The sequence below is a fragment of the Salmo trutta genome, chromosome 25 (assembly GCF_901001165.1).
Source record: "Salmo trutta chromosome 25, fSalTru1.1, whole genome shotgun sequence".
NCBI lineage: Eukaryota > Metazoa > Chordata > Actinopteri > Salmoniformes > Salmonidae > Salmo > Salmo trutta.
This window is the reverse complement of record NC_042981.1, coordinates 27416439-27442754: the sequence shown is the minus strand read 5'-3', so window position 1 is coordinate 27442754 and position 26316 is coordinate 27416439. Positions and strand designations below refer to the sequence as shown.

The 26316-nt window shown below is 39.6% G+C and overlaps 1 protein-coding gene and 1 long non-coding RNA gene across 4 annotated transcripts; one reads left to right on the top strand and one right to left on the bottom strand.

Moving 5' to 3' along the window:
• Positions 1-315: 315 nt before the first annotated feature.
• On the bottom strand, positions 316-6489 carry LOC115162294 (uncharacterized). The gene is made up of 3 exons (XR_003869513.1): positions 6128-6489; positions 5220-5404; positions 316-1862 (listed from the first exon to the last, which is right to left on the bottom strand). It is a non-coding gene; the product is annotated as an uncharacterized LOC115162294 (long non-coding RNA).
• A 121-nt stretch (positions 6490-6610) lies between these two features.
• LOC115162293 (homeobox protein OTX2-like) lies at positions 6611-14993 on the top strand. 3 transcript variants are annotated; one of them, XM_029713459.1, is made up of 5 exons: positions 6611-7175; positions 7310-7389; positions 10194-10409; positions 10857-11008; positions 11410-14993. In XM_029713459.1, the coding sequence occupies exons 3-5, from the start codon at positions 10313-10315 to the stop codon at positions 12028-12030; spliced, it is 870 nt and encodes a 289-aa protein (XP_029569319.1). In that variant the 5' UTR covers positions 6611-7175; positions 7310-7389; positions 10194-10312; the 3' UTR covers positions 12031-14993. The 3 variants fall into 3 exon arrangements, with proteins under 3 accessions (XP_029569319.1, XP_029569318.1, XP_029569320.1); XM_029713458.1 differs by adding an exon at positions 9683-9728 and having other exon boundaries at positions 6611-7389; XM_029713460.1 differs by lacking the exon at positions 7310-7389.
• Positions 14994-26316: the final 11323 nt, after the last annotated feature.

Below are 26316 nucleotides of genomic sequence, written 5' to 3'. Positions count from 1 at the left end.
GAGAGAGAATGTATGTATGCCCAGGTCCACAGGATGTCTGGGAGCAGAGGAAGAGGCTGCTTGACAGTTACATCAACATAGATATCTTTATTTCCACACTGCTGGAGCTGGAGGATAAGTCGATCATAATATTACAGTCTCCTCGCTTGGTGAAAAAACACTGACTTTGAATGCAAGGGACATGATTTAAATCAAATATATGTAATATCAGCGATACATCTTGATATTACATACATGCATTTAGAAAAATCATAATAATCATAAGTTACGTTCAATGCTAATCTTGAGGCATTGCTGTTCTTTTTTTTATTGGATATTTAAAAACAAAGTACACGTACAAATTGATGGGCATTATTAAGAATCGTTGAAGATAAACACAAAAAAAGTCTACAACCTATTTCAATTGTGGTCCTCTTTCATGATAGCATTTGTCATATGTGGCAAAATAAAAAACAGAAGCTAAAATGGCAGGTCAATATGGTTACTTAGTCATAAGAGCACAACAACATATACACACTATAGACAAAAGGAGGCTATTTGGTCATTATCATTGGGCTAGGATGGATTGCTCACAGAGGCACCCAATCCATTAACCAGGATTTCACCTTCCTTTTTAAGCTACTCAGAGTAGGAATAGTTTTAACAGACCAGAGGCAGAATATTCCACTCAGAGGCTCCTGAATATAAAAAAGTACCTTTCCCTGCCAGGCTTCTACACACAACACGTTAGCTCGCTCTATTGTTGTTTGTATGAGTCTCTAAAATGGGGAAGGTAGTGAGACAAAATGCCTAGGAGCTACTTCATGGATGATCCTATGAACCCGACTAAGTCTGGTCTGTGTGACCCTTGACTCAGAGGGCAGCCAGTTGAGCTCCTGAAACTGTCTGGTACCAATATGAGAACTGTAGGTGGGCTCAGATTCAACTTGTTCTGGGCTATTCTGAGCTTGCTTTTTAGTAGATTAGTTAAGCCTTCGAACCAGGAGGTGCTAGCATCAAAATGACATTGGATGAGCACATTAGCTAGCACTTTCTTTGAATCTTTGTCCAACAGCTTAGACTACATAGCCAAGAACTTGGTCCTTGTGTAGCACATGGGGATGTGTGAAACTTACTCCTCAGCCTGAACTTTCCCCACCGAATAGCTAGCTTTTCCGTGGCGCCGACTGGTAAGATGCTTCAGGTCCTGGGTTCAAGCCTCGGTGTGAGCCGAATCAGGAGGAAGTGGTACTCGCGACACTAAGCAAGCAGCGTGATGTCCCTTACACTAGCAGTGTAAAGCAGCGTGATGTCCTTTACACTAGCACCTTACCTAGTACCTTAGTAGCCATACTCCCTCCCTGCCAGGTTGCCATCTAGTGTACATCCTAAGTAATTAACTGCTGTTCTGGCTGTGAGTACCTGTCCTGCTAGCTGTACCCTGACGTCTGAGGACTCGCTTAGTTTCATTTTGGACCCAAACAATATTCCTTCTGTTTTGCCGAGGTGCGGAGATAGCTTGTTGATGTTAGTGAGCTCTGCACTCAGTATACTCTCCAGAGTGGTTTGGTTTATGCGAGACACCAGGAGTGCAGAATGATCTGCATAAAGAAACGGGTGACATTGAGCGAGCATCCTTGATATCTTTAATGTACAGCAGGAATAACAGAAGCTCCAGCACACTTGCCTGTGGCACGCCACGGCTAATTTTACAGTGAGCTAATGAACATAAGCACACTATCAGTCTGGCTTCATCTTGGGGTGGTAGAGAGGTATTTTTATCTTTGTATTATTTGTCCTTGTTGGATTTCCATGGGTCTTGACTTATTGATGGTCTGGAGGAGAGTGTAGTAAATGTAATCCATGTGTTTGTTTCAGAGGCCCTGTGCAAACACAAGACAAACAATTACAGCACTGATTAATAGGCATGCCATATTAACGGCAGCAGCAAACTCGGCACACGCTGAGCCGACACACTATCCAGTTTTAAGGAGGAAAAAAATATTCTATAGGACTAACGCCCATACAGTCAAGACTATTATAGTGCTACCATTGTATGATACTTTTTTATCCCACGATAACAGATTGCCAAGATAAGTAAATACAGTGAGTGACTGAGAACACCAATGCTGATACACTTGATGTTTTCAATTTCATATTCAGCCCTAGAAATAAAATAGGTGTAGTTAACACTGAGCAGAAAATAAAGATCTACAAACAGATGCAACTTTTCAAGAGCATCTCTTCCGGTTTTCTGCAAAGTGAGTTTGCAGAACCCAACCCCTCTGAATCAGCCATGTTTTCACCATATCACTACCCATCTGTTCACACTCATTCCAGAGGCAAGACAATCTCTCTGTAGCAAAGACATCTAAAGCTCACACAGCAGATCTTGACTGTGGTAGGTAACAGTTAGCTTCAACAACACTGTTTTATTCTACAGGTCTAGTATAGAGCACGATTATTATACCAGTGATACACAGATTTAATTTACAATATGAATTCCTTTAAAACAAGCACACTATATCACACAGGAAGGAGAGTGTACATCTCAGCATTTATCCCATTAGACTGAGAAAATGACAGTGAAAAGGCCTGCCCACTCTAATCCCAGGGGAGCACTTTGAATGTGTTTTGATGACCTCATAGGTCAGTGTTACATGTTACATTACACAAAGGGTTAGCCCCTTTGCCTTAAGGGAATAGCAGATAAAACAAGGTTTCTATTGAAGCCCTGTGTAACACACCTTGACCAGGACACGTGTACAGATGTAGGATCTTAATTTGAGCCAGTTTGCTACCGCCGGAAAATAATTCTGCAGCAACAGGAAATGTAAATTATTATGTGGATTATAATTCATTGTATTCATTTTTCGCAAGGGAAAATCAAGTCTGAAATTTCAATGTTGAAATTACAAACTTTAGAAGACTTTTTAAATGTCAAATACACTACACGTTTTACATTTCCTGCATTGCCCGAAAGTTCTCTTGCAACAGGGTGATCAAATTAAGATCCTACATCTGTATATCCATCAAACCTGCTGAGCTAATTATAATACAGCTTGTGATGATCCCTGTTCTTCTGCTCATCTCTCTCTCCCTCTCTCTTTCCTCACAAAGTCACAGAGGGAGGGCTAGCTCCATCTACAGCTACATTAAATGTGCTCTCCACATTTCCTTTAACTTTGTGTTCTAGATTTTTTTGGTTTTACTTTTACTCAACATAAATTGTAGTAGGCTTACTAATATCAATCATCTGGCATTTTTACACCAACTACTGATCAATAACATAACCATAATTCAAACAAATGATTATTTCTTGAAAAACTCAGAATCTCCAATTCATATTTATATAAAGTGCAATGCACAAACTACCAGAAAATGTTGTTCCAAGTACAGTAACATGTTTCTGGGCCTACTAAAATTCTGAATGAATGATATTTACAAGTACATTTCCATTTTGTTGTTAGTCTTATACTATACCTGTGTTATTGCATTTTGTATTATGCCCAGCATAACATATTTAAGATACTATAAGAACTCTCTCTTGAATACACAACTTATTGAGCATATACAACTAACTAAAGGGTTTAGTAGGTTCTCCTAAATTAAGTATCCTTGGTTGAATGAAGGAGATTGCTGAAGAAAAGTTATTGTATTCGTTCTGTTTCCATATGTTTATTAAATGTATTTCTTAGAAGTGGAAAGCTTATATTATGTTATTTCCTTTTTATATAGAAAAGGTATTTTATGCAGTTAATTCACAGATATAAATCCTTCACTATAGTAGGCTATCGACGTCTTCTCTTGATCCTGAGACTGTCCTTTTTTATATGAACCAGATTGTATTGTTTTGGCGCAGAATAAATTCCCCGTACATTCCACTGAATCAGTCATGCGGGATTTTCAAACGAGGATGAAAGTGATGCTCGACATGACAAAACAATGAAGTGCAGATAGCTGAATGTAGCCTACTTGTGTGTGTAGCCTATGTATGTATATATTTGTTTGTCTGTTTGTTCTATTCTTGTCTAAAAAGGAAATGTGTAGGAGTGTGCATCTGAGAGAGGGAGAAAGAGAGAGCAGGAGAGAGAGAGAGAGAGAGATGGAGCGAGAGAGTGCATGCACATCTGAAAATGTATAATAGTTTTTCATGAAAAGGAAGTTGCATTTGTGTAAATTTAACACGGTGTAAATGTATATATTTTAAAGTTGCACCATGATGGTGATGATTGGCATAGATGCACTGTGAGAAGGCAAAGGGGTTTCAATAATTGGTTAAACAAGATTGAGGTTACAATGTTAAGTGGTAGGCCTAAATCAATGAGCGAAAAGATGAAACGGGGAAGAAGAATTGGTATAGGTAGAGTTTGATTCATACATCCAAATTGTGTTAAATGTGGGATTTGAATCCCGCAACTCTTAACCCAGAGGGTTCACTTACCAGAGGCACAGATAAAAGACGCCATCGTCGCCAATTAGCCGTGAGTCAGTGGGAGCGCTGATTGCCTGAGGCGTTAACTCGTTTTCGCTTTAACGTCGTCCTCCTTTTAAGATAGAAAGTCCCTGAGGAGGGCTGGTGTTTAGAATTTTATAAATAATGTAGCAATTTAAACGGCGAGGGGCAAGCGAGATCCAACAGATAACGATATTAGGCACAATGATTTCCCACACAGCACTGTAAAGTATTAGGCTATTAAACACACGCAGGTAAACAATCTGTGCGTTATGATAGCTATGGCTAGAGCTAGCTCGTGCTACCTATATGATCAGGCTATTATTTTTGTATATGTGAGCTAATAATTCTATATGTAGCTTAATAAACGAAATGGCATACAGTAAACTAGGCCTCAAAATCTGTATAGATTTCAATATAGCCTATTCAACAAAAAAAAGCTGGTAAAGGTAGTTTGTTTTAGCAATACATTTTGTCTTGATCTCTGTGTGATATGGCTTAATGCAACTTGCTTCAGAAAGATCCTTTGAAATTAAGGAGAGGCAGATACAAAAGAGAGACCGACCACTTTGAAAGCATACTTTCATAATGGGTAGACGGATAAACAAATAGCCTATATTGTTTTTGTTTTTTTAAGTTACCATACCCAAAAGCACCCGGGGACAGTCACAAATCAGTAATGTTAACACATGAAATGTTCTAATTGGCTGCAAAAACATAGTGAAAACAATATAAAAGAAAATACAGATACAGTAGGCATATAAACAGTAGATATACCTCCCACCTTGTCATGCGCCATCCCTCATGGACAGAGAGCGGCTGTAGACTGAAGAAATCCCGGTCATAAATTAGATCACACGTTGAAAACTTTGCTCCAGTCGAGATGCAGATATGATGAGTCCGGAACTGAAGTTTGGTAGAAAACAAATCTAGAGGGCGTGATCCACTACGATTTCCGTTCATCAAAGTCTGTCAAAAGAAATGACATTGATTTTTGCATTAGTCAATATGTTTTAGATTTTCAAAGCGTAAACATAGGTCTAACGATTAAATACTGCACTTTTGACATAGCCTAGGCTATCTAAAAAGACTTCCAGAGAGGCAACTGACGATTCATAAAACTCACGGGTCTGTCTCTGTTGATAAATCTAAATCAACATTCAAATCTGTTTGAAGTGAGCGGGTATGCCAGTGTGAGTGTATGTTTGTTGTCTGTCTGTGTGTGTGTGTGTGTGTGTGTGTGTGTGTGTGTGTGTGTGTGTGTGTGTGTGTGTGTGTTCCTCAAAGCTTTTAAGATGATACATTTACCAAGCCGTGACAAAACCCTCGGCATATTGTTTTTGTGTGCATACAGGTTTAACATTCAGGTGACGTAGGCTATTAGTTGTGTCTTGAGTCAATATCAATGGCGGAAATCAGTTACAATTTCTGTTCTATTAACTATTCAACTAAAGCCCCTATTCAACTATAATAATAATAATAATAATAATATACATGAAGATAACTTATGTGAGCTATGGACAAAATACATTTGTTTTTTTGTAGAGGGATTCCATAACGCAATTCAACCTATTATTATTTACACGTATCACAAATTGTTGTGAAACGATCATTCAAAATGTAAGCCATAGGAAATACATTTGGGGAAAAAATTACGTTTTCATTATTCACAATAATTTAAAAGAACTATACCTTTGGGAGAGAAAAACAGTCTGCGTTGATTTTCTCCTGAAGTGCATGTGGTCCACTGAGTTCTCCAGTCAATTCAACGTTGCTGTAAAAATGCATCCACTAATTTAAGTCGGATGTCACCCAACTCCTGCAGGGATGGTCTTCTCTCTGTTGATGTGCTCCAAGCACGACATCATGTGTTAACATGGCTGGATATTTAAATCTATTCATTTTTTTTTTTAAATAAGCCACCAGCAATTATTATTACATTTGGCAATAATATATGAGGCCCAAATCTTTGGTTAGTCTGCCTCGTATATTCCCTATCCTGGCTGAATTTTGGTATATCAACTTGATCGAAGCGGGCGCTCTGTGGATGGGAGCACAGTTATAAGGAAATAAGTCTCCCTAAATCCCCCCGTGCTACGCAATGGAATGTGAGAGGACCGTGTTTTAGCCTCCACTTGGAGCGCCTGCTTTTCGCTAGGACGGTTTTTGTCATGGCCCCAGAATTGTCATGGATTCGTGGGGAGCGCTTCATGTTGTTATTAGTTCTTGTTCTTAGTCATTATTCGGGAGATGAACAGGCTGTGGATATTGATTTTACCTTGCCCACTGATCTGGAACCATTTATGAATCGTGAGGGTTGTTTCCTTTTTTACCATGATTGGGATTTTATATCAAAATTGTTATATGTGCTAAACAGACGTAAGTAATGTATATTCACGAGATGGTTAAATGTCCTCTGTCCACTAACCACTCAAATGAGTCGTGATGCAGGGAAACAACTGTTCCTATTCCTTTGCTAAGATTTCCAGTCCTGTGAGTTTGAGGTTTTATTACTAATTTACTGTCAGCTCGGGGATGAGAATGTTGTCAGTCGTCCCCGAGCTGCCATTGGCTGAGGAGTTTGCGTCAAAAAGTAGCTGGCGACATTTGCTTCTCAGCAAATTTCCCCGCGAGAGAGACAGACCCCCATCTCCGAGTGCTCCAGACGTTCTCATTGGCCAGACCTCTCTACAAATCCAACTCAGCAACTTCACTCAGAACAGACTAACAAATCAGAACCGTATGTATTTTACCAACATAAACGCGTTTGCACTCTACCATACATTGGTGCAAGTGTTAAAGATGAAAGTTTTGTCGGTCTTTTTATTCTAATATATCCAAAGCGACAGTTACTTTTGATTGGTTACCTTATAGGATTTCGAAATTATAGAGAGAGCTATTTTATTCAAGGAAAGGAGTGGACAAAGAACTATCTTCTCCGGCCACATTCCTGAGTAAGTTGCTATGTATTATTATTATGATTATGATTAGCAGTAGTAGTAGTAGTAGTAGTAGTAGTAGAGGTTATCATTATTATAGGTATAGAGTCGTAATTGTACGACAAAATGATGAATAGGCTACCTATTAGCTTATATGCTATACAGGCGACATCACACAGGAAACATCCCGCAGAAAAAAAGAATAGCCTATAACAATAAAATAAATAAAAGTGTGTATTAGGCTGTATCAGATTACTGTGTTTGTATAGCATATTTACGGTCATATTTATCCAGGAGAAAGAGCGAAACGTCCTGACACATGATAATGGACTAAGTAAAGTCATTAGACCACTGAACACGCCGGTGTGTATTGTGTATGGATCTTCAATGCAAAGTCTACAGTAGGACACTGGGAAACAGTTTTAAGACGCAGTTTCTGTTCTACGTGACAATGAATTTGGTCGTTTTTAAACTAGTTTGTAGCTACATTTAAATCCAAGTTAGGCCAATCATTTGAGCCGTAATGTTCTTCAACATGAATATTATCTTTTAAAAAATGGAATAGCTAATGTTTGTTCGACACTTCAGATGACTTTGTTCAATCTGCATTCCAGTTAATTCTCTCAGTTTGTGTGAAAACGCATGCAGACAAAGGGCGATAATTGAGAAGGCGTGTAGTGAAGCCCCTCTCTGCCTACAACACCTCCCTCCCCGCTCAGTCCTCCATGGAACAACCAGGCGGACAGGGCACGCGGGAGGATCATGGCAATTCTCTCAAATATAGCCTGCATTGCAGAAATGTTGCACTTTTTTTATACAGAGCTGTTTTCGTTGGTTTATGCTAAATTAGTTTTTGCTTAAAAATGTGTTTTGTTTGATGCAGGGAGGGAGTGTTTATCCATAAAAAAAGTCAGAAATCAAAAAGTCCAATTCCCATTCTAAAAGTGAATATTTTTCTAACACTTTAATATCAATTGAGTAGACTAAAAACAACACTATCTGCTAATTTAATAGTCAATATATTCTTAAAAAATATCGCCTAGAGGCTAGGCTAATATTTAGCATATATACGCCTGTAAATTGATTTGTTTCCATTATCCATATGTCTAACGAAAAACGTCTTATGAATTGTTCTATCATGATTCTGCATGCCATATGGATATTAAATAAAATAGAGGAACCTGTGTATTTTTGTTAACAGTTATTTTCGTCAGTTTGCAGAATTATGACCGAATGCTGTGCAGAGGTGAGGATAGCGTCCTGTAATTAGGGTGCGCGTGCCACCCGGATTATCTAATTAATTAATCAACATTTTTTTTTAATCAGAATTAATTATTGGACAGGGTCATTATTATTGAGCGGGTGTGCAACTGTTATACGATGTCTGTTTTAAGAGTGACAGATTGAGTGGAGGTAAAAAAAACGTTGGATGGATATTCAAAAATGCAACTCAGATGGAATAATCAAGAGACACAGAGGGGGTAAGGGTGTGGGTCACCACACATTGAATTTAAGCCAGTTTTCCAGGTAGAAATATTCCAATATCATCGAAATGTTCAATCTTTATGAAGATACTCTGACTTGCCTGACTTAACTGACTTGCCTAGTTAAATAAAGGTAAAATAAAATAAATACAAATACTCCTGGAAATATATTAACCTCATTTAAAATCTGAAATATATTTGTAAAGCCATTGACGTGGAAAGTGGCATACTATCGAATACATTAATTAGTCCAATTATGCTCTCATTTGTAAATTCAAAAACGGAATCTTTTCCTGTGTAATATTATTTTGAGATTTCATTGATTCATCACCAATGTCAAAGCATGAATAAAGCATGCATTTAGCAATAAATTACATTAATTATGCCTATTAAAAGGAACTATGCCTATAATCCAGGCCCTGCATGAATCATGTTTGTCTAAATAGTTTACTTTATAAAAGTTTGACTGGCAGGGCTGATGTGTCCTCCAGCCCAGTACTAAGGTTTTTTAATGGGTTTTAGTACCTTTAAATGAGTCGAGGCGTTTTGACAGTGGGAGATAGGGGGAGTTAGCCTATAACTTAGAATGGGGTTGCCTGTTTGGTTAACTCAAGTGCCCTAAGCATATGGCCTCGTTAGCAAAACATTTCGATTGCCTTCTGAACGTTCTTCAACCTTGGAAATCTAATTACAGAGAGCAATTAATTAGGATGGTAATGGTGAAGAACCTATTGGGCACAGTCGAGTTCCCTTCAAGTTTTAAGTTGTTAGCTGAAGTATACTTCTGTTTTCACACTTTAATGACACCCTATTCACATTTACAGCGATTACTGGTGCGGACAAAACCAAGAGGCAGAGTGAAAAGCTTAGGTTAGTGAAATACCTAAATGTACAAAATGGTCCCGATAAATTGACTGCATTGTTAGCTACTTTTCGCCAAGGGGTTTTTTGTTATCTGTCGGGTCTACGGTGTCTTTGTCTCGGCCCCCATCAATTCCCTTATATTTGACACAATTAGTTGGGTTCTATGTAAATTGTGGTCCTAGCTGATTCCCAGTGTGTGTGCATTTGAGCGACTGTGTTTTGTTCTTTGAGAGGACTTGTTGCAATTATAGGATGTTGCTTTTTTGGCCGGGGGGGTTGGGGTGGGCGACGTTTGTCAAGATGAGCCAAGCTGAAGAGGACAGCTGGGGGTCTGGGACTGTTTTAAGAACACACTGCGGCTGGATAATATTGTTTCCCAAGTAATTACAGAGTTGAGTCCATCAAATGCTATTTCAACTGGATGCAACTTGCTTTACTAAATGTCTTATCTTATTGTGATTTCTGGAACAGGCATCCAGCTGCAAAATCGAGACAGCGAGAAAAAGAACAGATAAACAACCAAGGACATCTACGGGCCTTACCCAATTTTCAAAATTTTCTCCAACTTTACCCCCCAGTCCAACATTAGCATGATGTCGTATCTGAAGCAACCACCTTACACAGTCAACGGACTGAGCTTAACGACCTCCGGAATGGACCTTCTGCATCCATCCGTAGGCTATCCAGGTGGGTTTCAGAACTTTCCACGCGTGCGCATGGATGCTTTAATAATTTATGTCAACTCTTCATTGGATTAAATAGTCCAATTAGGATCAAATCACGTAGGCCTATAGCCTGCTAAAGCTTTAATGCGTCTGATTACAAAAACATGCCAATGGATTCTTGCTAATAATGGTAATCATATTACTGCAATGAGGGAGACGTCAGCTAACTGTTGCATTCTGTAGTACGGACTTTCAAAATGTCTTTCATTAAATGTTTGTAACGTGTCATTGGTCCTGAATTCATCTTAGCTCTGGATAGCAAATACATGTGAAATAACGTTTTTATAACTTACACTTAAAATGGAATACAATTCATTCACAGTTGTCTCAATAACCCTGCTTTATATTCTGATAAAATTTTAATTCTACCCACATGAAATTAAGTTATGCATCTGTTCATTTTCAACAGCGACACCCCGCAAGCAGAGACGAGAAAGGACGACTTTCACACGCGCCCAACTTGACATTTTGGAGGCACTGTTCGGCAAAACTCGCTATCCTGACATATTCATGCGCGAGGAAGTAGCACTAAAAATCAACCTCCCAGAGTCTCGTGTACAGGTGAATGTGGACCAACACAAAACATTCTCTATCTACGTATCCCTGTGAATAATAAAAATCCTCTGTTTGTGGCAACTCAAACGAGGAGACAGATGGTCATAACAAATATTGGCATAGCATTCATAAAGAGAACCTTTGAAAAACTGAATGGATTAATCAGTCTACTTTTTTTAAGTGAAGTGTTGACCAGTGCTTTTCAACATCAGTATAATAATGCATATCCATAGTCTGTGATCAATACAACACATATTTTCAGCATTATTTGATTCACACGTGCATAAAGAACTGTTTGGTTTATGCGTCAAATGCCTATTTTCGTCACATTTTGGAAACTGTATATAATAGATGGCTTGCTTTAAACTGTTTGGGTGATTAACTGTTTGCTATTTTGTCTTTTTTAGGTTTGGTTTAAGAACCGAAGGGCAAAGTGTCGCCAGCAGCAACAGCAGCAGCAGAACGGGGGCCAGAACAAGGTGCGACCTGCCAAAAAGAAGAGTTCTCCAGCCAGAGAAGCGAGCTCTGAGAGCGGGGCGAGTGGCCAGTTCACACCGCCCTCAAGTACTTCAGTCCCGACCATCTCAACCAGCACCGCGCCGGTATCTATCTGGAGTCCAGCCTCTATCTCTCCGATGGCTGACCCTCTCTCTACCTCCTCCTCCTGCATGCAAAGATCCTACCCAATGACCTACACACAGGCCTCGGGATACAGCCAAGGCTATGGCGGATCAACGTCATACTTCGGCGGAATGGACTGTGGTTCTTACCTTACTCCCATGCATCACCAGCTGTCTGGCCCCGGGACGACACTCAGTCCTATGAGCACCAACGCCGTCACAAGCCATCTGAGCCAGTCCCCTGCGTCCCTCTCCACTCAGAGCTACGGAGCCTCGGGGCTAGGCTTCAACTCCACGGCGGACTGCTTGGATTATAAGGACCAAGCGGCATCCTGGAAACTGAACTTCAATGCAGATTGCTTGGATTATAAAGATCAGACTTCATCTTGGAAATTCCAAGTCCTGTGAAAAAAACAATGTGTAAACTATTCAAACAAAGACAATGATAAATCAAACATATAGCTCTGACATCCTTCAATAAGATATATGCTTAAAATACTGAATATTCGTGTCGTCGGTAAGGAACTGCGAGAGAGAGGGAGCTATCGGTGGCGCCTCGCGTTGATGGCATGATGTTTGGCCCCAGCCTGTAGAGGATCATTTAGAATTTATTTTAGCGTTGGCTAAGAGACTTTATTTTCATGAACCTCACAGGTTGTAGCCCTCTCACATGTATGTCTGTCAGTGTGCCTCTATGCTTACAACACCTGTTGGTTAATTTAAGGAAAACTCGGAGTGGACCCTTAGTAATTTATGGTACATCACAGCCACGGAACAAATCCTTATCCCAGAACAACATGGCGAGAGGAGCGGATCTTTTGGTTAAGAGCTTTGGATGGACAGGCTTCGTTTAAGCCTTATAACTTGCCGACCTATTGGCAGAGAGACTGATCGGGATGGTGTGTGGACTGCGCGCACCCGAGGCGACATGGATGCACTACTTTATTTAAGAAACAGTGTTTATAAGGAATCAATATGTAGTTTCTAAGAGACAATCAGTGTGTGTCTTATATAAATGGTACATGTGTTTTTTTAATCTGTGCTAGCCTTCGAAACTGTGATCTGTTGTATTGTATGCAATTTGTGAGCTCCCTCGCATCAGCGATGACTCTCTGCTGTGATTTTAATAGATTTGTAACTTTTTGAACAACAAAAAAATAATGGATAATGATAAAACAATAATAATTATTGCAAGAGACAACCTGACTGTCCAAACCCATGGTAGAACATCTGAGGTGATACTGGAAAAGAAACTTGATTGCTGAGAGCTCTCTAGATTTGCGCGTCGTTCTCCGTTGATCACACGCTGATTGTGGATACCTAACATGGCTCCAAAGATGGTGTGACCCCACCGCTGAACAGACATGAATAAAGGTCCTGTGATCTGACCCCCCTCCCCCCATTTATCAATTAACTTAATATGGATTCACTATTGACTGTGTGTGAGTGTGTGTGTGTGTGTTGATTATCATACTTATGTATTTTACAAGGTTATCCTTGGACCGATATGGATTAAACGTTGTGTAAGTAGGTTTTATATGTACTGTATGTCCCCTCACCTTGAATCAGGGGCGGAATGGGACCAAAAATCTGCCCTGGCATTTCTAACAGGAGGACTCCACACAGCCCATTTTTTTGTCCCCTTTATTAGCAAGATAATGATAATTTTGCACACAAAATGATCCTCATAGAAGGAGTCATAATTCCATTTATTGAAATAATTGAGAGAGAACACCTGTCTCGTGTGTTTTAAGGATATGTTCATTGCAAAACTAACAGGACTTCAGCCATTCAAGCAAAAAGTCTAACAAAATCTTGGTAGGCAAGATAAATGGCAGTGGCCTAGGCCTATGCATTGTTATTTCCTCAGAATAAGATATTTTCTAAATAAATGAATGAACGAATGTCAGTCATATAATAGACTCACTTAAGAACAGCAATAACAACCGCGATCATATTCATATTCAAATGACATAGAAAAAACCCTGTTGACTAGTTGTGATTACCTTTTAAGAGCAAGAGGGCGGGCTGTCTTATCATTTCCAGAGAGATTTTCCCCTACTTCAGGTTTTAAGAGGTGTGTTAATTCGGTCTGTAATTACCATCTTAGTAAGCAATCATTAGCCACACTTGGCCGTTCAATATCCTCCAATCCGCCTCAAACGGTAAACAGGCAGCCTGCTGTCTACAATGACCATTGCTATGTTAAAGAAAACATACTGTGTAAACCTAGCTGTGTTTCAATCATAATAAATAATGGATCAATAATACCAGAGTTGGCCTATTTCAAGCCATAAAATGGCTGTTGCTTTTTTCTTTGTCAAGCCCAGTGATACAAAAGGTGGATTTGACTTATTCACGTTGAATCCAAAATAAATAGGATACGATGACAGTGAACAGCTCTGCCTCGTGTAATTGCGCTATTACAAAATAAGAGCTTATAATTTCAGAATCAGCCAGGGTAGGCTATAGCACATTTTAATTAGCCTATGTTTCTTTGTTCGTTTCCGGTCCCTCGTTTTAGATCGTCTCAGCGACAGGAATGTGCTTCTTGGGAAAATTGTGTTAATCCTGGCCTCAAAGAGAAGCTAATCCCATATTTTACTAGCGGGTTTCTTTAGGCACAGGGCAACCGCGGTTTAATTCAAGCACCACTGCATGCTTCTACCCAACTCTGCATTCCATAGGCTGGCCTACTGCACCAGTTCGTTTTAAGCAGCCTCTCTACAAACAAACTTTGAGTTTTTTGTTCAACACATGGATTGACTCGATCTCAAAAAAAAATAATGAGGTTATAGCTATTCAAATTCATGCAACTTGGTAATACTATGGACATATTTTTAAGAAACTCTAATTGCATATTGCTAAACTGAAGCTGCCCATATTCTGCAAACTGGAATTGTTAAAATCAATTAAAAGGGAACAAAAGACGTCTAATTAGTTAAGTTAATCAAAGATATTGAAGCACAGCTCTCTGCAAAGTTCCACTATGACGTGTAATTGCACAAAGATTCAAGCTTGCATTCATAGTTGTTTTTGGACCAAATCCGATTTTGTTAGGGGGTGCAATGTTTATGAGAACAATTGGCACCCCGTAGTCATCTGGAGCTCAACGGAGAACTTCTACAAAGCTAAATCTGGAGAAGGCAGGCGGAGGGGAAAGGGTTTTAACGTCGGCTCTGGGTTCTTCCGGAAAGTCTGACTCTAGGCATGCAACGTTATTGATAGTTGACTGAGAGGCAAAGTCAGAAAAGTAATCGAATCTTTAATGCCTCTGCGGTAATTGTTAGAAGTCGAACATTCAATTAGCATCCTTGACATTGCAAATAATCCTTCTTTCATTCGAGTCCTCACACACTAATTAAAACCCGGGCTTGAAATAATCGAACCATTAAAAAGAATGATAAAGATTTAGATGTTATTCCTTTGCAGAAAATGGTAGGCGAATGAACATTGTGTGTGTGTAATATGAATTATAATAATGATCAGCTAAAATATATAGACAGTTTAGATGTAAGTAAAAAGTTCAGTCGTATTAACATACTAAAGGCCTACTTGAGTGCAAGTACAAAACTGTACAACAACAACATTTACGTATGTAACAATAAACAATGAAACAATAATAATAATTAACATTTAAACAATAGCTGCAATTATCTGTTGCATGCTTATTCATGAGTTGGCGGCTCCTCGTGCTGTGTCAACAACAACTGGCCTCTGCCCTGCAGACTGTACAATGTGTTTCCATAGTGTTTGGAATTGAAGGTCACTTGCAGGAAGAACAAATTTAGATATCAACTGACAACTTTTGGTAGCCTATAAGTATTTGATTTGAGCGTTTGACCATAAATGATCAGTGTTCTTAATGGGAAATCCTAACGATAAGCGCGCGTAATATGGATTTGTGCATAAAGAGATTAGCTCATAAATTCGATTTACTTGCGGGAATTAAGGATTCTGATTGGACCCTAGCGCACAGAGCCATTCACACCACATATTCATGAGGGATTCTAATGGTAATATTTTTTTAATCAACTAACTAACAATAAAATCCCTTTGAAATTAGGCCAAACTGCTGATGAGAGCGTTAACATCAGGTAAATAGCAAAATATCTTCTATCAATGCTTATTTTCAACAAACATTTTTAGAAGTCAAATGGCCTGCTAAATAACTGTTAGACAGTGTAGCACAGTGGGGTTGGCACATTCATCTGAGGAGCAACTCTACGCGAGCAACTTGACGTAGGCCTACAACTTCACACACATGCACAAAATGGCAACCACTAATTATAACAATAACAACAATAGACCTAACCAGAATAATAATAGTAATGCTACAAATAATAACAATAATAATACCAAGAAGTCGAGTCATCATAATCATCACAATAGTCACCAAACTGTGGCCTATAAGGGCCCTGTGTTTAGCGCAATCATGTAAATGCCTGGATTCTAACCTTAATTTAAAGCTTTTTATTCAAACTGTCCACTTTTCATTTATGTCAGATGGTCCAGCCTCATCTTTAGACAATTTGCTTTCATTTTTGGTGTAATTCTCATTTCTGGATAAGGCTTAAAACGAAGGATAAAATCGTGCTATGTCACGATTGTGCAAAACCCCCATTGCGTTTGTATTATTAAAATACATTGGTAACTAGCTATTCATATGCGTTCCTCCATATGGAGGATGTTACTTATTTGCCTTCTTGATGTGTTTAATCATCGAGATCAAACGAAGACGCAGGAGAAATCATTCATCATGTCATGATCTCTTTTGCAGCTTCCTCGAGCCGGACTAAACAATGCACACATTTTTACGTTTTAAATGTAACCTTTATTTAACTAAGCAAGTCAGTTAAGAACAAATTGTTATTTACAATCACGGCCTACCAATAAGCAGGCCTGATTGATAAGTGCAGTGACATTCTGAGGGACACAATAGGCTCACTCTGAGGGTTATACCTTTTGAATGTGATGTTGTTTTAAGAGTGCACAAGTCACTGTGAGATTAGACATCAGGCACGCATATCCGTCTTGAAGACCCCATTCCTGCAGTCAGACTCTGGGTTTTAATCAAGCGCAAGCGTCGCTGAAGAGCATGTGGGACCGACAGACGCTGCATTGATCCCTCCTAGCTTTTCTCAGTGTTACAACAATAGGCTGCACTTAAAGCACTCCTTGTCCTGCCCAGCAATGCACCGCGCCACCACGGTCGTGACGGTCCACTCCAAGCCCTCACTGGAGACGCCCCGATGCAACGCCTACCCAGATGAATACCCCAGAGTAACTGATCATGATCTGTGATTATAGGCTACATAGGCCTACGAGGCCATCGTCGACAGACGCTTCAACAGAGAAACAGGTGATGCGCACCTCTCTACTAGACAGGGTGAACTATCATATTAGTGTCCACATTCTGATTGTGCCCACATTTCTACTCAGGTATAGACTATTACAAGAGGCATTGTGACCTGATTTTGATCAGATCTTATAAGTGTAAACGGGCAAGATCAGGATGGACGCATGTCAGTGTATGGTAGGACTATACATCGGGCTACAGATTAGCCTATAGACTTTAGGTAGTTTATAGTTTGTGCGAAGTCAAGTCAACTGTTATCAATTTATAACGATTTAGGAATTAGTTTAGGTCTATGACAAACACGTCCTCTATTTTGCTGATAATGACTGATAATCCTAGTCTTATATTCTTTTGGTAAATTGTTTTCATATATCAGACGTTATAATTTCCTTCCTAAACGGTATATTTCATTGATTTAGGCCAGAATAGGCCTATGGTCTGGAAAGTGGGTGAATAGGCTAATGTGTGCATCATGAGAATTCATACCCTGTCACTAATTCCAAAGGTTGGCGAACACCAGTTTAAAACCTTCCTGCAAAAATAGTATGCAAAAGCCTCTATCGTTATCAGTCCCAAAAGCTGAATTTGTTAGCCCATCTCCTTTGTCCTTTCCTGCAGTCTCGGGTGACGATACAAATCCTCTATGGCTCTGAAAATACATTGTTGTGAAATACTGTAGCCTACATGTAAACAAAACAAACCCATTATTGACTTTGAACAGTGAAAAACTGGCAAACTATCCGTAGGCTACACATGCTGCTCTCTCAAATGACTGATTTAAAAAAGATTTGTGCAGATTTCGACTTAAGCCATCATTTAGAGATCTACCTTTTGGCAAATGTTTAATGACTCAAGGTAAACGAGAACAATGATAAATGGTGTTAGGGAGTCATTGATTATTGTTATAGTTTTTTTCATCACAAAATCCAGGTGCGACCGACTGGTTTGCATATGCACAATTAATAACATTGGGCTATAATACAACTACTACTACAGTACAATAATACAACAAAATAATAATAATAAATAATTATCATAATAATTATATCAAACATTAATCCAGCACTATCCCTTTGCTTCTGCATATTCAGGCTCGGCACACATACAGGCCTATATTTTCTGCATTACTTATTTCAGTTTAATCTTGTCAAAGATTCAATTAAAATGGTTTTGTACCCATAATAACAGATTCATATATTTTAAAAATCAAGTGTAAAGGGATTGCAGTAAGCGCACTAAAAAGCATGCGATTTTCATTTCTTCCAACCGCTCACACAAATCCTTGGATTTCCAGAGATCTGAAACTAATAACAGTACCAACAGTGACTAGTTGGAGGTCTGATAAACTAGAAGACCACACACTCTTTCCACATACTGTAGCATATTGCTCAAGCTCGGTCAAAAGCTACAATCAAGATTTTTGACTAAGCAAACCATGTTTTTGACTTGCTTATTTGCATGATTATCCCAACATGTAACATGCATCAACAATCTGATATTCTTTGAATTATCGAAATCGTTTCAGAGATGAAAAGTGCATAGGCCTTCTAACTAACTCATAGCCTATTCGATTCAGGTCAAAAAGTGCTAAATAATAATCGCTATCTACTAAACTTCAAAACGGATAATATTTCTACAGCCTCGGTTACATGTACGGGATTACAAAAAAAACGGTAACTGTAAACATTACCTTACCAAACATTTTTTTTTTGTAATCAGATTACAGATACTTTTGAAAAACTAGATGATTACTTCGAGGATTCATTTTAAATTCAGAAAAGATGTTTGCGACAAAAAAATCGTTGACACTTCTCTGTTTTCTAAATGACATTCAAATCAGCATTGAAAAAAAGGTGCAAGTTTAAATTTGTTCCACCTGAGCGAGTCTGACCACAAGTCAGAGACCGCTGTGATGACACACCAAATGTGTTTGATGGATCGCGGGAAAAGAGCAGGAATAGGTTTTTGTAGGCTACAGTCCAAGCTATGTCTTCCAATGGTGCGACTGCTGTCGGCATCAAAAGATTATCCAACTTGAATAAACACTTGGAGGTAAGGATGACAGCAGTGGTGTAGTCTACGGCGATACGGATATCACCTATTATTGATATCTACATAGCGCATTGATGTGAATCACACTGCTGCTCTCTCATTTAGCTATTTGCGCCTTACGGATTGTGGTAGTTGTGGATGGCTGTTCACAAATCTAAATGTGCATTTGAACTCAATAATGGTGGAATTCAAGAAGTTTAAATGGACTGTTTTTGAAACCAGTGGACAGCCAGTGAAAAATGCAGGCTTCCAACAGCTGCATAGTGCGGATCCAATCCCATGGAATAAAAGTGGGGCTTTTATTGCTCAATCTAATTCATGCTGATAAAAAAATATGAATCCATAGGCATAATGGACACATGCTCAAACTTTGATAGACTTAAAGCATTACATTATTTCAACTTGTATTTCTTTCAACACATTCCCAGTGGGTCAGAAGTTTACATACACTCAATTAGTATTTGTTAGCATTGCCTTTAAAAAATGGTTTAACTTGGGTCAAACGTTTCGAGTAGCCTTCCACAAGCTTCCCACAATAAGTTAGGTGAATTTTGGCCCATTCCTCCTGACAGTGCTGGTGTAACTGAGTCAGGTTTGTAGGCCTCCTTGCTCGCACACACTTTTTCAGTTTTGCCCACAAATCTATAGGATTGAGGTCAGGGCTTTGTGATGGCCACTCCAATACATTGACTTTGTTGAGAATGTAGAGAATGCCAAGAGTGTGCAAAGCTGTCATCAAGGCAAAGGGTGGCTACTTTGAAGAATCTCAAATATAAAATATATTTTGATTTGTTTAACACTTTTTGGGTTACTAAATGATTCCATATGTGTCATTTCATAGTTTTGATGCCTTCACTATTATTCTACAATGTAGAAAATAATAAAAATAAAGAAAAACTCTTGAATGAGTAGGTGTGTCCAAACTTTGTACTGGTACTGTAAGTTTGGACACACCATTCAAGGGTTTTATGGGTTGGTTATGTAGGCTTCTTCTAACCCATCGCTTTCTACTACATATAATAATACCATTAAAATGATATCTTTACATTAAAAACCAAAGTCTATCAGAATTCCAGTCTTTCCAATGTAAATATATAATTTAATCGTATTATTATATGTAGTAGAAAGCGATGGGTTAGAAGAAGCCTACATAACCAACCCATAAAGTAAAATTTAACATCCATATATGGCCAGCTATGTAAACTTTAAAATTGATTTATCCTGCAATAGATGTCGTTCAATTGGTAACATACATTTTGTCTTCTTCTAATGCCTTTAAGGGGAAAGTAATCTAAGTAACTGAATGTAATCAGATTACTTACCGAGTTTGGGTAATCCAAAAGTTACGTTACCGATTACAATTTTGGACAAGTAACTAGTAACTGTAACGGATTACATTTAGAAAGTAACCTACCCAACCCTGGAAGGGGGGTAGGGTGATCCATTCGGCAGAATCATATTTTGTTATTCAGAGGGGTGGAAAACTCAAAGCCATAAACTGATTACAGGATGTCAGCATATGTTATAATAAAACCACATGTTATTGTCAAATTCATACCTAGTGAGTTAATGCCTGCTTAGTTAGCACTAAACATGGAGTCCATTTAGGCCCGAGGGATTTAACAACTCTTGGATTAACAGAGTATTCCACGATAGGAAACATCTAACGACTCCCCCTTTGACTCACAAACCATTAATAAAAATTATCTTTAAGAGACAAATTGAAATGCGTTTATGGTGGATTGCGTGTCTCTAATGGTAATGTCCTATACCGGAGGCTTGATGGGGACTAAAGTGCTTCCAAATGAGTGGAACCCTAATGGTCGTTGATGTGGCCACAAGCCATATAATTTGTGATGGAACACAAAGTGTGGCTGTAGACAGCAGCGGAGTTTCGAAAGGTCATGCGAAATTCAAATTATTCTCGACAAACGCTCATGTCTCTAAAACTAGAATTCTAGAGTCACATTTCTAAACATTTTCAGTTTAACCTGTCAAGGTATAGGGGGCAGTATTTTCGATTTCGGATGAAAAGCGTGCCCAGAGTAAAAGGCTTAATACTCGGGCCCAGAGTCAAATATTTGCATGTTATTAGTATATTTGGATAGAAAACTCTGAAGTTTCTAAAACTGTTTGAATGATGTCTGTGAGTATAACAGAACTCATATGGCAGGCAAAAACCTGAGAAAAATCCAACCAGGAAGTGTGGAAATCTGAGATTTGTCGTCACGTTGGGGTCACGTTGCACTTCCTAAGGCTTCCATTGGCTGTCAACAGCCTTCAGAAAGTTTTCCATCATTCTCCTGTAACCAGGCAGAGAATAGGAGTTCAGTCAATGAGTGGACTGCCTATGGACAAAGGACTTTGTGATGCGCGAGCCCGACAGTGCGCCCCTCCTTCTTTTTCTTCTTGAATGAATACGCTATTGTCCGGTTGGAATATTATCGACGTTTTATCTTAAAAATACCCTAAGGATTGATTGTAAACAACGTTTGACATGTTTCTACGAACGATAATGGAACTATTTGACTTTTCGTCTCTGGTACTGCGCTCGCGCGTTAAGCCTTTGGATAGTGATCTGAACGCATTAACAAAACGGAGGTATTTGGACATAAATATGGGGTATTTCGAACAAAACAAACATTTCTTGTGGAATTAGGAGTCCTCGGAGTGCATTCTGATGAAGATCAGTAAAGGTAAGAGAATATTTGTAATACTAATTCAGAGTTTTGTTGATGCCAGAACGGGTAGCTGCATAGCTTGCTTCGATGGCCGAGTTATGTACTCAGAATATTGAATAATGTGCTTTCTCCGTAAAGTTATTTTGAAATCTGACAAAGCGGTTGCGTCAAGGAGTAGTGTATCTATAATTCTTTCAATAACTGTTGTAAATTTTTAGTATTTTTGTAAATTGGATGTGCACATTCACCAGGAGTTTTGGTGGGAATACATTTTCTGAACATCACGCGCCAATGTACAATGCTGTTTTTGGATATAAATATGAACTTTATCGAGCAAAACATACATGTATTGTATAACATGAAGTCCTATGAGTGCCATCTGATGAAGATCATCAAAGGTTAGGGAATATTTTAGCTGCACTTTTGGTTTTTGTGATACTTGGAAAATGGCAGTGTGGATTTTCTTGTGAAGTTTATGTCCTAACATAATCTAATTTTATGCTTTCGCCATAAAGCCTTTTTGAAATCGGACAATGTGGTTAGATTAACGAGAATCTTATTTTTAAAATGGTGTAAAATAGTTGATTGTTTGAGAAAATGAAATTGAGATTTTTGCTGTTTTGTATTTCGCGCCATGCTATTTCACTGGCTGTTGAATAGTGTGGGACGGTCAAGTCCCAAGCCCAGAGAAGTTTTAACATCACTTAGGCCTACATAGAAGTGTGTTATAGACAAGGCCTATAAACATTATCCATTAACTCGACAGGGAAACTTGAGGGGGGAAAGGGGAGGCAGACTATAACCATCACCAACGTATGAAGGCGACGTAAACAAAAATAACTACATTCATGATCCGATGTTGGATGACTCACCAAAACACTCTCACCCAAAGCACGTTCCAGTGAGCTATAGCTACTTCTCTCTCCTACACTAGCTCACTAAGACACCTCATTATGGCAATAAGGCAGGTGCACGCGATGAGGCCTCTGATCATTTACAACTTTTGAAAAAACTCTCGCCAACTCTTTCTGGGATCCTGAGTGGCACAGCGGTCTAAGGCACTGTTCGATCCCGGGCTGTATCACAACCGACCGTGATCGGGAGTCCCATAGGGCGGCGCACAATTGGCCCTGCGTCGTTCGGGTTAGGGGAGGGTTTGCCCGGGGTAGGCCGTCATTGTAATAATAATTTGTTCTTAACGGACTTGCCTAATTAAATAAAGGTCAAATAAAATAAATAAAAAGCTCTTAATCTCCCACGAACAAGATACTCTTGTGTTAAGTGTACTAGGAAGCAAAAATGTATTAGTTGAAACCAACAGATTAGAGTTTAGAGACTCCGCTAGACGGACAGCTGCTACATGTTGGGAGGTTGTAAAACACCCCCTGACACAAAGAACTATTGCTCCTTCTTATTTCATTAAGTGGTATATACACATCAATTAACTGTTGCGAGTTGTCATCCAGACAGAATATAAGCCTTTTGAAGTCATGGAGCTCATCTATAGGCCTACAACCAATATGCTTTGAATATCTGTCATGGGAAGCAAACGCAGAACTTTCTTCACTGAAGTTCTAGAATCACTTCAGGGTTTAGAGACACTGCATTTCTGGTCCTCAATACTTATCCACTTTTCCACTCAAACCAAAGCTTTTTCACATATTCTTTGCCTCAAGATGAAAATCTGAAACACTCCTGAGAGGTTATGTTATCAGTTTGGGCATATGATAAGGGAAAGGAAAGGAATTGCTGTCCTCCAAGCCCCTTTCTCTTTTATTCAACTCTCTAGTTCTGTACTTCAAAGATTAGAATAGATTAGACATGCACAGAGGGTACAGTGAAATTCTTATGCTCCGAGCTCCAACAGTGCAGCTAAAAAAAGAGAGAAATGAATGAGACTATAATAAAACAAAAAAATATAGATATACACATTTACAATTGTATAAATGATAAATGTCCATTGGGGTGTGGGGTCAGAGTAACAGTCTGACAGTATTTGCCATGATATTCCTATATTGCCCGGATCTGAGCGATAATTCCTACTCAAAGGGTTCAGACGGCATCTAATTGTTAGGAGAAAAGGTGACTGAGCCCTCACAGGACCACCTCATTATCTTGATATAAAGGCAGGAGATATCTAATCCCTCATTCAAGATTGCATTGTGTTCTTCGCGGTGTAGGGGGTAAGTTACCCGAAGCACTGTTCCAAGGCCAGTTTCACTGTTTACTTCTCAATTGTTGAGAATAGGGTTGGATTAAGGAGGCTGAATCTCGAACAGTGCTTTTTTGTAACCAGTGCCTTGATCCCCCTCTACCACAGTGACTGGGGTAATCTGACATTTGACCTTCATGTCCCTGTGGAATATAGGGGGACACCGCTGCACAAAACTCATTTTTTGGAATTCAAAAAGATATGAAATGTACATAGTGCTACATGTCATTTAGGCTATGTAAAGCATATTAGTCACATGTAGAAGTGTAAGCGCAGTGGGACGAAGGAAACTGGAGGAAACACATAGAGACCATCTCCATCAAGGTTGTCCCTCACATCCCTCCCTTCAGACCCTGTCCCCACCTCCGAGGGACCTTGACTAATTTAATTACATTTTTGTATTATTATTTTACTGTGCAGGGTCAGGGGAAGATGCTACAGCTATCATAATACTGTCAGCTGTCACCCAGGCAGGCCCAGTGCTGCTGAGCTAAAACAGGATTAGACAGAATGAGGAGAGCCCAGTCTGCATGCCCTGCTCCACTCTGCTCTGCTCCCAATCATCTTACTGCTCTGCCCTCCTCTCCTCTTACCCTCCTTGACCCATCCATCTCTACTACTGGAACCAGACCTCATCTCCTGCTGAGCCTGCCTACTGCACTGCCCACACCACAGCAGACCATAACCAGCCACTGGCATAATGCTTGCAGAGGCTCAGACAGGTCTAGTTATGGTAGGCTAAACCAGGCCTAGTTATGTTTGACTAAACCAGGCCTAGTTATGTTTGACTAAACCAGGCCTAGTTATGTTTGACTAAACCAGGCATAGATATTCATATAACTAACTGATGGACATATTGTTGATAAAGGCACCTACAAAGATATGACTATATGGATTTTATTACACAGAAAGAACACAATCAATAAGTAATAAAAATGTAATAATCATCCAAAAAGCTGAGTCCCGTTCCACTTCACATCACTTCATAAATTAAATATGTACTCATCAGCTCATCAAGCTCCTGCCCTATTTGGCTTTTGTTTCCTCAATTAGTTCCAGCCGACCCTATTCACATTATATAAATATGCCAGTGTTTTGGCTTGGAAGTGTAGCCAACAAACACATTGACATGTCGTGCATAGTATCTGTCTCATGTTGGAGGGGTGATGTTCTCTGGGTCTAGTATGGCAGGCCACTGAGCCCAGACAAGACAACAGGGCATCTCTTACTGAAGGCCAAGCATTTAATATGGCTTAGGGGTAGGGGTCTGATCCAAGTGAAATCTGACTTATAAAGCTTATTTGAATTTTTTCCAATGTCTTCTATCCCTCTGATGTCTACCTCTTCTAATCCCCTTACCCCCCTCCACCTGTTTGTCCCTGGTTTGCCTCCCTCTCTCCTGAGACCATATGGGGTGGTAGCTGGGGCTGGTCGGGGTTTGGGCTGAAAAACGTAAGGGAGTTGTTGGGTATAGGGACAGATGCAGCCCTCCCCTCTCATTATTTCCCCTCTCTCCCTTTCCCCTCCCCTACTCTCCTACCCACCTGTTTGGGCCACAGACGAGAGCTGAGCGGCCGCACGCGTGTCATATCAGCGGCTTGGAAACCGATTACTATCACACCCCAGACAAAGGGGTATTTAGGGTGGCCGGGGGCAGCCTGCCTGCCCGGGGGAACACAATGCCATGAGGCTGGCAGGCCTGTGGCCACAGGCTCCTGAATCACGTGCCCGCTTGTGTGTGTGTGTCAGAGGGCATCTGTTATGTGTGTCACCCGAGGTATTATGCCAAGGAGGAGGGGCACAGAGGAAAGGGATGGGGTTGTTATTTATAAAAAAATGTAAACAATTGTATTCATTATGATTAAATGAGATCTACACAGAAATGCATTGTGGGCTCTAGCATTACCCACTCATAACCGGTCAGTATCCACTGCTGTTGACATACACACTGCTGTCAATTACTGCTGTTTTATAGTGCAGTCACAATATCTTTTTTTCCTTGTATTTTCTTTACTGATTGTTATTCATTAAAGTATAGAGTAGTAGCAACTATGGTAATCCATTTACTGATACAGCATCAGTATGAGGTTCCATCTATGCTGAAAGACAACCAATCAATGAAGATGAATAAATAGGCATTTGGGAGCCCTCACACAGTTCTCCAGTACCACCTAGTTGAACCCGTTTACAGTCTGTTCCCCTCAGTCGGTTGCCTGGGGTATTCCGATCTGTTGGAACTGGGCCTCTATAGTCTACTGATGGCTGATCCCCCAGAGGTTGTAACCAAACCATGGAGTCTCTGTGTACTTCAGCCATTGGCTGCTGCTGCAGGGCAGTAGGGATAATGCTTTAATCACTCATAGGAAATACTTGTTGTTTCACAGAAGAAT